This window comes from Myripristis murdjan, chromosome 16 (genome assembly GCF_902150065.1).
Source record: "Myripristis murdjan chromosome 16, fMyrMur1.1, whole genome shotgun sequence".
NCBI lineage: Eukaryota > Metazoa > Chordata > Actinopteri > Holocentriformes > Holocentridae > Myripristis > Myripristis murdjan.
In genome coordinates this window covers 15,678,808-15,695,740 of record NC_043995.1, presented here as the reverse complement: position 1 = coordinate 15,695,740, position 16,933 = coordinate 15,678,808, and the positions used below count along the sequence as shown (strand labels likewise).

The 16,933-nt window shown below is 42.3% G+C and overlaps 1 protein-coding gene across 5 annotated transcripts in view; it reads left to right on the top strand.

Moving 5' to 3' along the window:
• Nucleotides 1–16,933, top strand: part of ptprub (protein tyrosine phosphatase receptor type Ub) — a 157,380-nt gene that overhangs the window by 107,375 nt on the left and 33,072 nt on the right. For 2 of the 5 annotated variants that reach the window (XM_030073317.1, XM_030073316.1), the window contains exons 9-16: nucleotides 1,715–1,824; nucleotides 3,417–3,618; nucleotides 6,270–6,372; nucleotides 6,815–7,088; nucleotides 11,125–11,161; nucleotides 14,971–15,109; nucleotides 16,198–16,227; nucleotides 16,450–16,604. In XM_030073317.1, coding sequence (XP_029929177.1) covers nucleotides 1,715–1,824; nucleotides 3,417–3,618; nucleotides 6,270–6,372; nucleotides 6,815–7,088; nucleotides 11,125–11,161; nucleotides 14,971–15,109; nucleotides 16,198–16,227; nucleotides 16,450–16,604 — 1,050 coding nt within the window. Of the gene's footprint in view, nucleotides 1–1,714; nucleotides 1,825–3,416; nucleotides 3,619–3,901; nucleotides 3,926–6,269; nucleotides 6,373–6,814; nucleotides 7,089–11,124; nucleotides 11,162–14,970; nucleotides 15,110–16,197; nucleotides 16,228–16,449; nucleotides 16,605–16,933 lie in introns of all 5 variants that reach the window. The other 3 variants (XM_030073318.1, XM_030073319.1, XM_030073315.1) reach the window with 2 other exon arrangements.

Here is a 16,933-nt window from a genome sequence, read left to right as displayed (position 1 = left end):
CCAGATGGTGTTTCTCAGTGGACCAGTGCTTTGCTCATGTTAGGCCAGAGTTCAGAGGATGTTAGTGTTCACAACAGTGTGTCATGTTTTATTGTTTTAAGATGTAGATGAAAGTCTGGCAAAGTGGCTTGGCTGCCCTCCAGCTTCATATGCATTCTACCTTCTCAAGCCATTCCACACAGAGATCCAGTCGAGAGCAAACTGTACTCTATTGTTATTGTCAGATTTTAAAGCAGGGTCATCCCTGGGATAACTGCTTTGGAGGGGTGTGATTTCTAAAATGTACCAAAATACCTCAGAATGCTGAACTATTGTCAAATGTTAAAATGTCAAATGAAAAACTATCCAGACTCGGGCAAACAAGAGCTGGAGGTATTCTCAGTACGGTTTATTTGCCTTATATTGTGATGGATGCATTCAAGGACTTTTGGGCATTTTTAAGTTGTTTACAAGATAAATCAAGTGCACCACACTGTAAGTAGTTAAAATAGTTGGAACCATACGTAAATGTATTTTGATGCAACTGCGATGAATGTGTTTCACATTTCAAAGCATTTACAGTTCAAAGAATTGCCCACATAACTCAGTTACTCTTTCTTTTTCTGAGGGATATTAATGAAAGGAGGGTGACCATCTCAGTAAGCCTGAATCAGCATCACAAAAAGATCCTTTTCCTTTTCAGATGAAAATAATATAAAAGAGAAACATCATATGAGACTCACCAGAAACCCCGAGAAAGTCTTTTGTGCTTATTTCTTATCTCCTATTATTCCTTTGTGCCATAACAGACCGTCTGCATGCCTGGCTGAAGGAGAAATCAATTCTTCCATGAAAAAGTCAAAACAAACAAGATTTTTCTGAAAGAGGGAAGGCAAGAGAGAGGAGGAGGGAGCGAGAGAGAGAGGACAGAAGGTTTTTGAGTGAGAGTGTACATATATACATACATATCTATATATCTATTTATCTAGATCTATCTATCTATCTATCTGTCTATCTATCTATATACATAGATAGATAGATAGATCTAGATAGATCTATATACATAGATAGATAGATAGATAGAGAGAGAGAGAGAGAGAGAGAGAGAGAGAGAGAGAGAGAGAGAGAGAGAGAGAGAGAGAGAGAGAGAGAGAGAGAAACACACAACACTTATGACCGCTTTTTCCAAAAACCTTAATAAGCAACTCTGTCCTCCAGACCAGCTCAATACAGAAATAATAGTCGACTCAGCTGTTTGGCTCTTGCATTAGCCCCAGGCCTGATTCTCACATAACACAGTCTCCCTCTCTACAGCCCTCATTCGCTCACACAGACCATGGGGATTGGTGCAACAGAATGGCCCCAAAAACTGTTATCACAGTCTGTAGTCAAATGGTCGGGCCATCATAGTCCTCCGACATGACATTGCAGGCAGCATCTCTCATATTCAGTACAACTTCTCTTTTACTGAGGATTGATATACAATTCTAATATTGTTCTTGTCTTCGCATTGTGTTTATATAATTGATGCAGTTCATAAATTAACCCTGCCTTCCTATCTGATGTTCCCTGCCTTCTGCTCTCTGACTATGCATGAGTCTTCTTCATGTCCCATGTGGCGCCTTGTTCTGAGGCACTGGGACATTCACTTCTGTGTAATATTGACATGGGAGGTTCACTGAGGGATTAGCACTTCAATTTCCTAACAAATGTTTGTTCTGACAATTCCTTGTAGTCCCTGGAGGCATAGCACCAGAGTCACTCACCTTCACCCCGCTGGATGACATGATCTTCCTCAAGTGGGAGGAGCCTGTTGAGCCCAACGGCCTAATAACTCAGTATGAGGTGAGCACAGAGGGATACTTTACTTAGTTTCTCCGTCATTACATTCATTAGAAAATCATTGATGGATTATAACATCAACAGTTGTCTGCCAATCATCCAGCGTGAAGCTTTCGTGTTAACATGGTATGAACTGAGCGTTTAGTTTCACCCTGTCTGCCACACAGCTGCAGGTATCATTTTAGCACCTTGTCACAACACCTCTCAAACACCACAGCCTCTAACAATTATAAATATAAGTAGCAACTGATTTTTTTTTTCTTTAGTTGCATAATGATTCTATCCTTATTTGCACCCTGTTTTCAGAGTTTTTTGGTTACGTGTGTGGTAAGATTGTCAGCTGTAGGCTGACCTACCTATCCTCAAGCTTTCCTTTCTTTGGCCTCTCCCGCAATGTCGCCTCAAGGATATTATTAAATGGGATTTGTGGTTTGACATATAAAGTGGAGGCTGTGCAGGATTTTCTCTCTGTAGTGTGTTGATCTCCCTCGGCTGACAGTGAAGGCTTTATATGGAGCTGGAGAAATCCTCTTCATTTCTCTCAGATTAAACCATTGACCACTCTGCCTGAGCCCATCGACCGCCATGCCGTCCTGGAAGCCCTTCTCACCGCTCTGTGCTCTGCCTGGCATCTTTTATGTTTGCCTTTGTAGAGGGAACACAGAGGTCTGTGTGTGTTTAGTCGCTGGATGCCTCATAATTCTGCCTTCACACTTCGCAGGCATGAGCAGGCATTAGGCTCTTCTTATGATAATCAGCAAAGCCTGTGGTTTGGCTTGAATGGCGTGTGTGTGTGTGTGTGTGCGTGTGTGTGTGTGTGTTGGTTCATTTACATGTATATGTCAATGTGCATAGTGTACATTTGTGTGTGTGTGTGTGTGTGTGCTTGCATGTGTTCTTTAAATGAGAGGGATTTCTTCCAGCTCTAATGTACATCCCAATGTGCTCATCCTTGACTGATTCCACAAATGTTGTTTCATTTAGCCCACCACTGTTTGAAAAAGGGTAAGGGGAAATTCACCAGAGAGCACTGTGAAAGTAATCCAAGTCATCTCTATGGGAAAACCTTCCTAAAAGATTGAACTTTTCACGGAATTTGCCCAGCAACTTTTGAAGACGTGTTGAGTGGACACTAGCAGTGACAATTTCGACACTTTAAAATCATTTTAAATTGACACTGACCATTTCTCTGTGTAATATCTTCAATCAATGCATTAGGTAGACGTGGAAAACATTTGCCCCTCACAGTCTGTTTTGAATATGCCCAGGTAGACTATATGAGTTTCACTTAACATTACTGATGCCATCTGAGTTCCATTAATCCACACCAATAAATCCATGAGATGAATCAGTGCACTGATTTAGTTGTATGATCAATTAATTAAATTAATTACACGATGTGAGTCATTAATGCACAAAGTGAATGACCTCTGCTAGACAATATTCAAATGATAGCTCATCCTAGCTCGACTCAGGTACCCACAATGTTTTTTTTTTTTAGCACTAACAAATATCAATTTTTTTCTGCTGTGGTTTGAGCCTTTATGACTTCACCCAGAGACCTCAATTTTCTTTTTTCCCTCATTCGACCTCAGATCAGTTACCAGAGCATCGAGTCGTCTGATCCGGGCATCAATGTACCAGGACCCAGGAGAACGGTGTCCAAGCTGAAGAATGAGACCTACCACATGTTCTCCAACCTCCACCCTGGAACCACCTACCTAATCTCCGTCCGAGCTCGTACAGCCAAGGGATTTGGCCAGACTGCCCTCACCGAAATCACCACCAACATCTCCGGTAAAGCACCATGCAATGACTCTTTGGCTTTTTGTATGTGTATGTATGCTGGTGAGATAATGTGAACCCTGTCTAGGGTTTGTTGCAAAAATGTCATATTGTCTCAGTAAATAGTTTGCAAGGAAATGAGCAGACTCAACCAAATGCAAGGGCTGCTCGCTGCACCATCACTGCTCATCACTGATGCAGAATGCAGGTACAACAGTAGATTTCTCCCACTGTGTGCTATAATTAGGATCCAAGATCTCTGTCTTTTGACCTCAGTATCTTTCTTCTCTTGCAGAGGCAAAACTACTGCTCCCAGAGTGTAAGAACTATTTTCCATTGCCTCTCCAAACTAGTGACACACTGTCACCTCACAGTCTTGAACACATAAATTAAGTCTTAGGAAGCAGAGAAACACCACAGAGGGGACACTGCTCTGTGTTATGTATAAAGAAAGATGCTGCACATTCCTGGGACCAGAATCGTTATGCCGAGAGTCTCAGAGCTTATTACTGGTGATAGAAATCCAGCCTTGGTGTTCCATTTCCTTTTAATGATGCATGTTGCGCTTGTTAAGGGAAGGGATAACACCTCTCAGGAATGCACAACACAGCCCCTCCCTCCCACCCTTTCTCACACACACATTTTCTCTCTCGTCTCTCTCACCCCCTCTGTCCCCTTCTCTCTCTCTCTCTCTCTCTCTCTCTCTTTATGGAGAGGGCTGGTTTGTGTAATTATAGATTTACTGCACAATCGCGCATTATTGGCTGTATTTCAGACAGAAAGCTGGCACAAGGCCAGACCGCAGATAGAGTCCAAAAGTCGTTGCAGATCATCCTCAACCTCCTCCACTGGCCCACGGTGCAGAACATTCACTTACACTGAGCGTCTCTCAAATCTGCGCTGACAGCTAGCAAACACTGAACACCTTCAGCAGCTACTGCTGTCAGCATCTTCAAGCAATACCCACCACAGAGTATCCCACACACACATTTGCATGCATGCAGGGAGACACATGCATGCACGCACACATATATACACACAAATACACCAATGTATGCACCATTATGGCTGATACACAGTCACCCTTCAAACACAGTCAAGCAGCAGACATCAAGCCCTCTTTTATTTCTGCAGACCACAACAGACCTTTAATGTCAACAAACGCACATCAGTTTTTCTTAATGTCACACAGTAATTGAAGTTGGCTCTTTTTGCTGCATTATTAGCAAACCTCTTTTAATATGATAATTGTCGCTTCTGCATGAAATAGTTTGCTTTGCTTCCTCTCACTAATTGACTACTAATATTCAAGAGGATATGTACTGCAGCATCTGTAGGGAGGAGCATGACTTTGGCCAAATCCTTTTAAATGAGAAGCCCCTTCAATTTATCCTCACTCCCTTGACTTTTAATTGGACTTGTATCCAAGACAACCAGAATTTCCAGAGGGGAATTTCAAATAATGTATGATATGTGAGGATGTGGGGGTTAAAGGGGCTGTTAGTCCTGTTGGCCATTTGTGCAAAAATAGGGATGGCTCTTTGCAGAAATTAAAGGCTCTGTCACTTTCACAAGACTTGGAGGGGCTGCACATTCTTATGTGGAAATAGGGAGATAGAGAGCCTGTAACTGTAGCAGAGGTGTTGACAGACTCAATTTAGATGCTGCAAATGAGCACTGGTGAAAGTGGGATGTTTGTGTGTGTGTGCTTGTTGGTGTGCGCATATCTGTTAGTGTATGTACCTTCATTATTTATGAGATGTCAGGTCTAGTGCAGGGATCATCAACTACATTTGTCCAAGGGCCAGAATTTTTCCAAGCAAATACTATGGGGGCTGGGTTTTCAAATAACAACACTAAATGTATTTAGGTCTCACCAGGCTATTATTGGTAAATATTTTCACTCTATTGTTATTTTTATTAACCTGTCTTAGTGTAAACAAAGTGCTAAAAACATGGGAAATCCATAATAATAACTAGATACTGAATTAGAAAGTGCTCTCAGTATAGTGCAGACCTCTACCAAGAAGGCAGTTCACTGAGGAGTTATGGTTCAAATCTGTAATTCTGGAAACGTAATTGCAGAATGCTGTCTCTCTTGGCAGGAAATATTAATAAACTTTAACTGGTTTAATGCTATTATGTAGTGTCCTGAGCGGTGGTAAACAATGTCTCCATGCTTGCATGAAGATATGGCACAGGCCTCATTCTATTCATAAAAGACGGGAAATGGTTTCTGCCTCACCTAATCCTATGCTGCTGTTATTCAGTGACAACCAGTGAAGTAGTGCAGCTTTCAGAGTGAGGCAGGTCTGATTCCTGCAGTGGGCTGTTCCAGCCACTGTGGGTAACTCATAAGCTGACAGGTGGGTTTATACCATCTTAAGAACCTGCAGGTCGAATGGGGTCGGTAAATCGTTCCTAATAAAATTATTTTCATCTTGATTGTTTTGGTGCTGCTTCAATATCAGAAGAAAAAATACAAGATATTCTAAATATCAGAACACATGTTTTTTCCTCCTTGTATTTTATGAATTTATTAATATACTGCAGGCAAGATGGGAAGCTTTGATGGGCTGGATGTGGCCCAGAGGCCACAAGTTGACAATCACTGGTCTAGTGTGTGTGTGTGTGTGTGTGTGTGTGTGTGTGTGTGTCCACAGCTCCCACGTTTGATTACGGAGACATGCCCTCCCCCCTGAGCGAGACAGAGAGCACCATTACCGTCCTGCTTCGTCCTGCCCAAGGCAGAGGAGCACCTGTCAGGTGAGGGACTCATCTCACATATACACCTGGTCTTATTTTATACTGGGCATGACTTAAGGCATGGTGCAAAATGTCAGCAGACTGTGTGTATCAGTTGATATGAGCCTTTAAAAGCAATTTCAGTGTCAGTCCAATATTAATTGTACTGCTGATTTTTGACTCGTTGTGAAATTGACCCTTGTGTGACCATATTTTTTTGCTTCTTTGTTTTTGTTTTATTTTAGGAGTGTCTCTTAATAAAACGACACATTTTGTTAAAAAACACAAACACCACTTATCTTAAGACAGACATGTCTGAAAAGCATAACCTGTTCTGCATCTGCATTTACATGATTGTTTCAAAAATGCATGTTGGTATTGGAATTGGATGTTCGTATTGGCTTCAAAACGATATCGTTCCATCCCTACATGACTTATTAAAGCTTTATGTTCATCTCTCCAGTACATATCAGGTGGTCGTCGAAGAGGAGACTGCCAGGAAAGTGAAGAGGGAGCTGGGGCTTCAGGAGTGTTTCCCACTGCCCATGTCCCACGGTGAGGCCCAGGCCCGCGGGACACCACACTACTACACAGCTGAGCTGCCGCCCAGCAGCCTTCCAGAGGCCAGTCCCTTCACTGTGGGGGACAATCACACTTACAACGGCTACTGGAACACTCCTCTGGACCCACGCAAGAGCTACCTCGTCTACTTTCAGGCAATGAGCAACTTCAGAGGGGTGAGTGATTGTAACCTCCGGCATTGTAACCGTTTTGAAATCATGTATCATGTCTCGTTGCTTTGATACTGTGTGAACAAAGCATGTGTGAAACAGGGAATTAGTTGAATGTGTTACTTCCAGCCTGGAAATCAGTGATTAGCAGGAATTACTGAGAGACAACAGTGCAGCGGGCACTTTTCCTCTTCTCTTCTCTTCACATCATCCCCGCTTTCATCTTGTTTTTTTTCTTCTCCTTCGTTTTTCTCCTGTTGCAACTACCCTTCAATTCTTAGTCCTTTCCTTGTCCTTACCCACTTGCCTCTTAAGTTTCTTTGTGTGTAATCAGCTGACTTTACACCAGGGCAACTCAGAATGGGGCAAAAAGCAGGCCAAACATTGTGATCCAAAATCTTTGGCCCTATGTTGTCTCAGAGTGATATGGGATTTTAATCAATGCTGATCTAATGCAAAAAATTGGGAATTATAATTTTCAGTCCTATGAAGATATGCGTATACAATTTATGAATACAAGTAGTTTAATAGTATTGTTTTGGTGTAGGGCCCAACAACCATGCTACACTTGTGCCCTTGCTTCACTATCACAAAAACTTTGTGCACTTCTGTTTTAGACACTGCTAAATTGGTCGCAGTGCATGTTATTCCAAAGTACTTTGTTTCCCTCCATTTCACTGCTCTTGAGCACACCAACCATCCCGGTCCCCAGCCATACCCAGAGGAAGCCACATTACCATTCCAGATTCCATTACAGGAAGAGCTGCTACCTGGGTGAGACAGTTACTTAAGGATAATTGGGCACAGGTGCAGATGATCAGAGGTAGAAAATGGCTGCTTTAATATTCACAGACTGTGGCTGTCAAATGTGGGCCCTGGCCAGTATGGTCTTTTACGAACATCAGTTGGGAATAAGTGCACGCAAAGTTGGGTCACTGCTCTGTTTGACTTTTTGGATGCTGTCAGTGGCTGGTTACCACACTTTTTTTCCCCACTGAAAGTCTCTGTATTAGAGGAACCATGCACAGAGCAGGGAGGCTCATCCCCACTAGAAGCATCTCTTTCCAGCCCAGTGGAGAAACACACGAGGGGAGTGCAGTGTGAGCACTTCACACAACTGGGCTACTAAGCATGGGATTAGACAGGGGAGGCCTGGCTTTACCGGCGGATGGGATTAGGTTTTGTTTTGCCTGGCAGGGGGCCAACATCCATAACCCACAGTGAGATGAGTGCAGTGCTAGATCACACACCCAGCACTGTCCCAGTCCCTCAAACACTGCTGCCTGTCCCTGGAAATAGCAGTAGTAGCAGTCACAGCAGAGGTCCCATACGCCCACATCAGTCCCGCATTAGTGCTGCAGAATATCCAAAACAATTTCTCTTGAAGGACCAGCAGTGTGCTAGCAGTACAACAGTTTAATTCTCGAGGCAGCACTAGAGGCTTTGTCATTAATGTTACTCTTTACTCAGGCTGCAAATCCAGCTAACAAGCTAGTGATCCATCCTGCCCTTCCCTATGGCTGTTAACATTATGGAGTTGTTGATTCTTTCCACTTTGTAAACTTCAACAGCCACATCCAACGATGAAAGAGACCAGCTAACAAAACCACAAAATAGATGTTCAGATTTGGCTCATGCACCCTCTGTGGGGTATGAAATGGAATTGAAGAGCCAGGCTTTGGCATGTTCCCTGTCTTTGTGTACCTATTCTCATACTTCTTGGTACACATGGAAGTGGAACATACTTTCTGTGCACCCTCATTTTGGAAGAGATTGTCAACACCAAAATCAGAACACTGAAAAAGCTACTGATCCGCAGTTCTGCGTCTGTTCTTGCCCCCAAAGGGCTAGTTGGCAGTGAGAGCCAGTTATCGCCTAAATTTTGGAAAACGGTCACACACACCTGCTGTACCCACGTAAAACAATTGCTGAATATCTGAAGGTTTTCTGTGTTTGGAAAATGGTTAAAGAAGATAATAGTTGATCACTGCTTTATTATCTCCTTTTTTCATTTCCATGATCAGTCTGTGTGCCAGTTGTTAAAGGGTTTGCGCCTAAGATGCATAAACTAAATAGTTACTTAATATCTCATGTAGGCAGCGCAGCTCATTACATCTGAGCTAGTATGGTTCATTTAAGTTTGTGCTTGAGTCTCTTTGTGGAGGGGCAGCATCACAACTAAGCCTCTAAAGCATTGGCAGCAGTGGGAATAATTTGAACACGTATGGGACCCATAATATTTGGCATTTACCATGCTAATTATCTGGAGAGTGGCTGTCAAGCCTCTCTAATTGCTTTGATTGATCCATCCAAAGAGGTACTTGAAAGACTGTGGATTCACACTGTTGCTTACCAAGCCTCAGCATGGTCATTTATAATGCAACCCTTCCACATCCCCCAGTGGCATGTGCGATGATAACAAAAAACACACATGATAGAAGATGTTTGCGCGTTATGGAGTCCTGTGTGTGCTGGCATTTATGTTTGTATTTTAGCTGCCAGGATACACCAACCCCTCTGGCAGGACTGGCACAGCATGGCCACACGTGTGATGTGTGTCCCACAAGCTCAAGCTTGCCAATTAATTCTTCAGCTCAGCCCTCACACAGCAATTCAGAGGTGCATGTTATGAGCTTCTATCTACAACTTGCCTTGTGTGCACTCGTTTTTTTATCATCTACAGTAAACAGAATGTGGTCTGTCTCACTTTGCCAGATTGTCTAATGATTGTAGCGTAGGTTTTGTAAAATCCCTGCTTTACAAAAACTGAATTGTGAACTGGTGTCGCTTTTGAAAGAAAGAGAATGTTGCCTCTGATTGAGTCAGTCCCAGCAAAGCCGAAAGTCACTACTTTGCTAATACTGAGTCAGAGGCATTTTTATAGACACATTGACATATATTGTCATGCTACATAAATCAAATTCCTCTTTTGGTGCAGTGAGAAATAGCTCTGCCTGTTTTTATTTGTGCAGAGTTATATGCCTTTCCGTCTTGCAGTGAGAGTATATAAATGTGGAGGACAAAACAAGTTTTTTTTATTTTTTTAATGCCATTTGCTGGTGGTAAACACACATCCTGTAATCCTCTGAGTGTGTGTGCAATTTGTGGAAATGACAGGCTGCACTTCTGTCTTTGTAAAATGCAACATCTTTCTCTACAGTTTATCTCCCTTTGAGTCTGTATTTTTAGATCAAACCGTAGGGTTAAGAAGTTATTTAAGAGTCTGTCAGCTTAAAATGGATTTTCAATTAAAACAGGCAATTTAGCCACAGTTTGAGGAAAGTGCTTTTTGCTCCTTTCCGAATGGGCAGATTTGCATAATTGTCCCATAATGCCTGAATTAGCATCTGTAAATCTTAATTTGATAATGCATCTCCTCCTAGAGGTGGCAGGATGGAATTGGATTACGGTCTTGGATCTCATTAGGGTTGTTTGACAAAGGTCCTTTTCATAACACTGAGATGTCATCAGCTGAAATCTGAACAAAATTAATTCCTTTTCATAGTGGTGCATTGGTCTGAAGCCCTTCTCTTAATTATGCGCTCCCTCTCAGCTCTCATCATTTCTCCTTCAGCAAGAATCTCTTATCTCTTCCTCAAACACTTCGCCACAGCTCTCAGATTTTATAGATTTTATAATCTCATGTTTTCAATAGGCAGAGGTGTTCAATCCTATTACACTGAATCCCTCTTTCACGCTAGTTTATGCTTACTCCTACCCTGAAGTGAAATAAAAGGTGTTGTTTTTTTTTAAAGGAGAGTGGGTAACCTGACAAGATGGATGGGTCACATGTGTGGTTGAAGCCATTGGAAAACGAATCATGTGTCTGCTGTATATATCGGCGCTAATGGATGCATTTTTAATATGCATTCAGAGAGCATTCTCAGGTGTTGTTGTCATATTTTCAATATGAATTGTTGCCTGTGTCCCAGCTCAGTGTTTCCCATCATTATCTCTCTTTCATCACATCTCTTCGATGCAAAATGCAAAGTGACACCATCGCCTCTGATTTCTGTTTTTTTTTTTTTTTTTACTCTTTCAGGAATCCAGAATAAACTGCATCCGCATTGCTCGCAAAGGTAATTCAGCACGAATACTTCTTCTCTTACAAATGCTGTGACCTTGAGTGAGTCTGCGTATAACATTTCTGAAAGCTTTGCAATACTGTCCACTGTTTCATTGTTCTAAGATGAAAAACGAATAATGTGATTTTAACAGATTACTTTAGGCTACAATGCATCTGTCTTTATTCACCTGTCTCTGAGGTATGGAGGTGGAGATTCTGACATATTTTCTCTAAAGGTCCTGGTTGTTTAGCAGTGGGTCTCAGAGAAAAGGGCAACAAGCAGGGAGGGATTAGAGGTCATGCTTTCATCCTGTTTGTTTGGGGGCAGATGCTGGGACACACTATATCAAAGGCAATCTCTCTGTTCTCATCAGCAGCACACTAGACAGCTACATCTGAGGGCTTCGACCCCAGTCCCGTCCAGAAGGGTCCTCCAGATCAAAACATCCAGATGGAGCTCAGTGGCCTATCAATATGAGAAAGCACCGTCCCCTCTTCTGTAGCGCAGCCACGGGATTCAAAGGGACATGAAAAGGGCAGGGAAATTGACTCTAAGTCCTGATGGCAGGAGAGCCTCCCCCTCTGCCATAATACACTGTCAGATCACAGTGAATAAAAGTCATGTATTTATAGTTATCATAGCATCGCAACAGTAAGCAGAGCCTTGCAAGTAAATTGACTTGGCGGGGCGTCCTTTTTTGGTGAAGGCCTCTTTCTGTGAGTGAAAAACGAAAGAGATGAGGCTCTCCTCAAGCATGAAGCCAAAAGGCAAGGCCAGCCACTTCAGCTCTGCGTCTCACTCCATCTGCCCCACACAGACACCCAGTTAGGCATTGATTAATTATGCTTCCTCACTGTGATGAACATTTCACAGCGCCTGCCTCTTTACTTTGACACTAGGCGCACAGAAAGTAAGACAGAGAGTAATAGATGAGGGATGGCGTGGAAGGAAGGAACTAAGGAAGAAAGAAAGGAGGAAGGAAAAGGTAGAGGAAGAGGTAGAGAGGGAGGGAAGGAGACAAGAGGTGAGGAAAGAAGGGAATAAGGAAGGAAAGGACAAAAAAGGGAGGGGAGAAATGAATTAAAGGAAGAAAGAAGAGGAGAAAAAGTAGAAAATATGCAAAAATGTGCAAAGGAAAGAAACCATTAAAATATGATATTGCCAGCATTAGGTGCTTTAAACAAGCTTTTAAAATCTTAGCATTCATGGTTGGTTTAACTGCAAAAAAATAAAAAGCTGTAAGATGAATTGATAAAAACCTCCTTGCGGCGGTTTCCAATTTCAAGGTAGGACAGGTCAGAGGTTATTTTGTTACTGTTTGTGATCTCTGTGATCCCTCTACCATTAACATGGCCTCCTGCATCATCGGCTCCTAAGCCGTTCCTATCAAGCAGCCCATCACAGGCAAAGTGGAGGCAAATGATTTTGGCTTGGATAACAAAGCTGGAGATTACATTTCAACTTCCAGGTGACAGTTTAATTAAGGATCCCCTGGCAGGCTCAACACAACAATAGACTTCCATTTCTCCTCTAAGTGCCAATTTCCACCAACGGGCAGCTGGCAGGTGCATGGATTCATGTGGAAATCTATTTCATGCTCATGTTTGGCTAAATAGAAATTCCAAGGCTAAATGTGGTAAAACTGTCGTATCTGTCCAAAATGTCAGGGAACTGAAATTGATTTTTCACCTCCTCATCTGCATTGCAGGTAAAATGTACTCCTGTATTTCACCTGTACATTTAATTTAAAATGAAGTTACTATGCGATGTAAACAGCATGAGCTCAGGTTGTGCCTGTGCGTATTTTTGAATGAAGCACCCAGAGACATGCTGCAGTATTTTGTTATTTTCACTCGCTGGCAGTTGCTCACAGACACTAAGGCACCTTGGGATGATTCTGTAGCCGTATGTGGATGAATAGAAACCACACAAAAAAAAACCCCGTCATCTTTGATCTACAGTCTGTCAAGCCCTTTGCAAGCACCACTGTCAAGTAAAGTATACCTGTCAGATGTGACTTGGTCCGTCCAGTGAACAGCACATACAGTAGTGTCACATCTCGGGAACATATTAAGGAGAGGTAAGAGCTCAAAAAGCCAATACTCTGAGGAGGAGTTCACTGTTTTTAGAAGGAACGATTTATTTCTAATACCAGCTCAATGACTTATATTGCCCCACCACCCCATGGCATCCATCGCTGATTAAAAATCCTGCCAAATAAGGAAATTATATTGTCCCACTTTTGGCTTTATTTGGGATGAGGTTCATAAAGCACCCATAAAGTGCTCAAGGCTGCAGATAGATGGGGTAAAACATGGCATGGTTTTCCTCTCTTCTGCCCCAGATCTGATTCTCCCCCAGCAGGCTGCGAGCTAGAGCCTTATCCCCAGGCCTGCTCTGACTTTCTCCCGCTCTGGAGATAGGTTGTGCTGTTCCAACAGGCTCAGGATGGCTAGTTTCAGGGCTGTCAAGGCCTGGAGGAGAGGCTGACACCACAAGAAAACTAGATCAGTGGGCTCCTACACCAAGAGAACAAAGAACAACCCCACTCCACTGTGCCATTTACATAAGTGTGGAGCTTTATTCCAGTCAAATGAATAACCTGCTATTATGATATTGACCTTTCCAGTAGCTCACAGACACCAGGGCACCTTGAGATTATACTGTAGCACTGTGTGAACGACTAGGAAAAAAAGCAACATAATATATAATTTTCAGTAGTGAAAAGAAACTTCATCAGGTGTAGGTAGCAGATCAACAATATGATAAGAAGTAAAAGCGCAATTTGACAGGGTGTCAGTTTATCATTACAAAGTCATTGTAACATCATTATAATGTTAAAGGATAATTTTGCTACCAGGTCAAATGTCCTGTGTTGTTCACCGGGAGCCCAAGTTTTAGCAGTAAGATTCTTGATGCTAATGTAATCAGCAAATTTGTTGTATTTGCCAAAAGCCACTATGGCACAGAAGTCAGAAATATAGCCAAACTTCAAAAAAATAATGAAATTGCCCCTAGGAAGGGTTGGAATCTATTTGTAGTTGACCACTGAGTCTCAGGAATCAAGTTCACTCTTACTTTTGTAATTTTTGTGGAAAAACTTTTCTTCCTCTAAAACTTTGAATGGCCAAAGCTTTACTTTACCCAAACTCATTCGCTCTCTCTAAACCTCGATGTGAATCTTTGTTATCAGAAGATGAGCAAAATGCTTCTGTGAAGTGAGAAAATATGACCAGCATTGATGGCTTTTGAAAGTCTTTCAGACAGACCTTCTATTCTGCCCTTATCCTTTTATTTGTACGGCACAAGGTATCTCTGCACAGTGAGGACTTTGGGTTTTGTTGGGTTAGCACTGTGGACAGTCTGTGGCCTCTTTCTTTATGGTGTCGCGTCTTTATTTATGTGTTTCTCATGCTTCACATTCATGTCTGCCAGCTGACTTGTAATAGACTATTTGAACCGAATCTTGGAAATATCACTGCTATTAAAATGTAGCTATCCTCACAGGTTTGACATTAAGAAAGCCACCATAATTCATTTGATCTCCTCTCAGCAGGCAGTATGAGAAGTGTGACTGCATGTATCCTCATGTGAAAAGTCTTCAAGAGTGTTGCGATAAGTTCTGCAGTTCTGAGTTCTCTGAGTTCTCAGGCACAGAATTTGCTTTTTTTTCCCTTTTCTGCTCTGTGCATACACATTTTTCGCTCCATTTCTCTTCCTTCGCCCCTTTGTGAGTCACTTTTTCCTCACCTCTAAACTCAATTTGTTTATGTATTTGCACCATGCCTGTTTAAATGTGACCCCTGCGTTCCTCCCACCAGCGGCCTGCAAGGACCACCGCAAGGCTCTGGAGGTGTCTCAACACTCTGAGGAGATGGGCCTGATTCTGGGAGTGTGTGCCGGGGGTCTGGTGGTCCTCATCCTCCTGCTGGGCGCTGTCATCATCATCATTAAGAAAGGGTGAGCAGCTGCTGTTTACTGTACAGGGCATACACTGAATATTTTGGGAGAGATACTTAGAGGTACAATGATGCAGCACTGCATCACAGTTGTGGAAAAACAATTTCCAGACGTCATTATGCAGTGTTTCTGCATTATACATTTACTTCTTTTCTTTCTTTTTTTTTTTTCTTGTTTTAAATAAAGTGTTTTGGAACAGTTCAGTAATCACTTCTTACATTTGTTGAACCTCCTCAAAGGCTGTGGTTGTTTAGGGAAGATACTGGAGCAACAGCTAGAGCTGCATTGTTTTCATTCCCTTATGGTGCGCCAGAGGGACCAAACAACTCTCATCTGCAGAGCTTATCTGAGTGTGAAGTATTTAATTAAAGGCGGATGCAATTCAATTAGCCACTTAATTACGCACGCCAAGCAGAGGCCTGACCCTTAAATTAGATGGTAATTGGGAGGGAAAAGGTGTGCTTTTGGAGATTATTAGTCAGTGATCCCACAGGTCTACAGTAGATCATCTACCCCACTTGGCTTATTTAGTTGCAACTGTAGGTCTGCCTGAGGCAAATCTAGAGTAAAACTTACCTCGTCTTGCCCCCCCCAAAAATAGCCTGCCTTACCAAACGAGAAGTTACTAATGTCTTTTGGAATCATTATTAAAAGGTGCCACAACCATACAAGATTATGCTGAATTGATTGTTGCTGATTTGAAAGTCACTTTGGCCTCTAAATTAGTCTAGGTTGCTCTCCTAAGCCACCATGAAGTTAGCTCTTAGAGAATTGATTGCTAAATTTGCTGTGGCAGGAAGCCACATGGTTTACTCATTGAAGTGTAACACTGAGACATATTCAATTGTAGGGGAGACACTTTTTTTTTTTTTTTTTTTTTTTTTTGCTTTGCTGTGGTTTGGTCTGTCAGCACCCGCTTGGTATAAGCATGTGTCATATGGCCGCCTGCACAGCCGAGCTCATAATAAGATGGGTCTCATTTTCACTGTAATCAATGCATCCCGCCCTCAGCTGGCATCGCTTGCATCTTACATCTCTTCTTTTTCTTGGTTTTCTTTTTTCTCCTACTCCTCGTGCACACTTGCCAGAAGGGACTACTACTCTTACTCTTACTATCCGTAAGTGACTTCACCCCTTTTTCTTTCCCATCGTTTCGTGGTCCATCATATACATGCTTGTGCTCTCTGGCTGTCAATAGCAAGATGTAGAGGCAAAAAAAATAACACTTGGTCTATCTATCACTCTCCCTCTTTCCTCACTTTTTCTCTTTTTCTCTATCTATCTATCTATCTATCTATCTACAACCTCCTCCCTTCTTTATCTTCATCTTTCTTTAATAGGAGACCAGTGAACATGAATAAGACACCCATTACCTACCGGCAGGAGAAGAGCCATATGGGCTCTATGGAGCGGAGTTTTACAGACCAGAGCACTCTACAGGAGGATGAAAGAATGGCTCTTTCCTTCATGGATGCACACACCTGCGGCACACGTAGTAAGAAAAATGCACTGAGACATGCACCCGCACACACCAGCACCCACACATACACACACACACACACACACACACAAGCTCAACACCTTATTACAAATGCGCAATGCAATGTCAAAGCCGACATAAGTCATTCTTCAATTTGAAATTGTGTTGACCAACACTCACTCACTCCATAAACTTCTGAACCTTTCTTAAAGGTAGCTTTGTGACAGATATTCTTTGAGTACATGTCAATCTCAGGCCTTTTAGTTGCCTGCAGCCGATACACAAAGAATCTCACAGGATCGCAAAAAAAAAAAAAAAAAAAAAACTCCTTTATGCAACCAAAG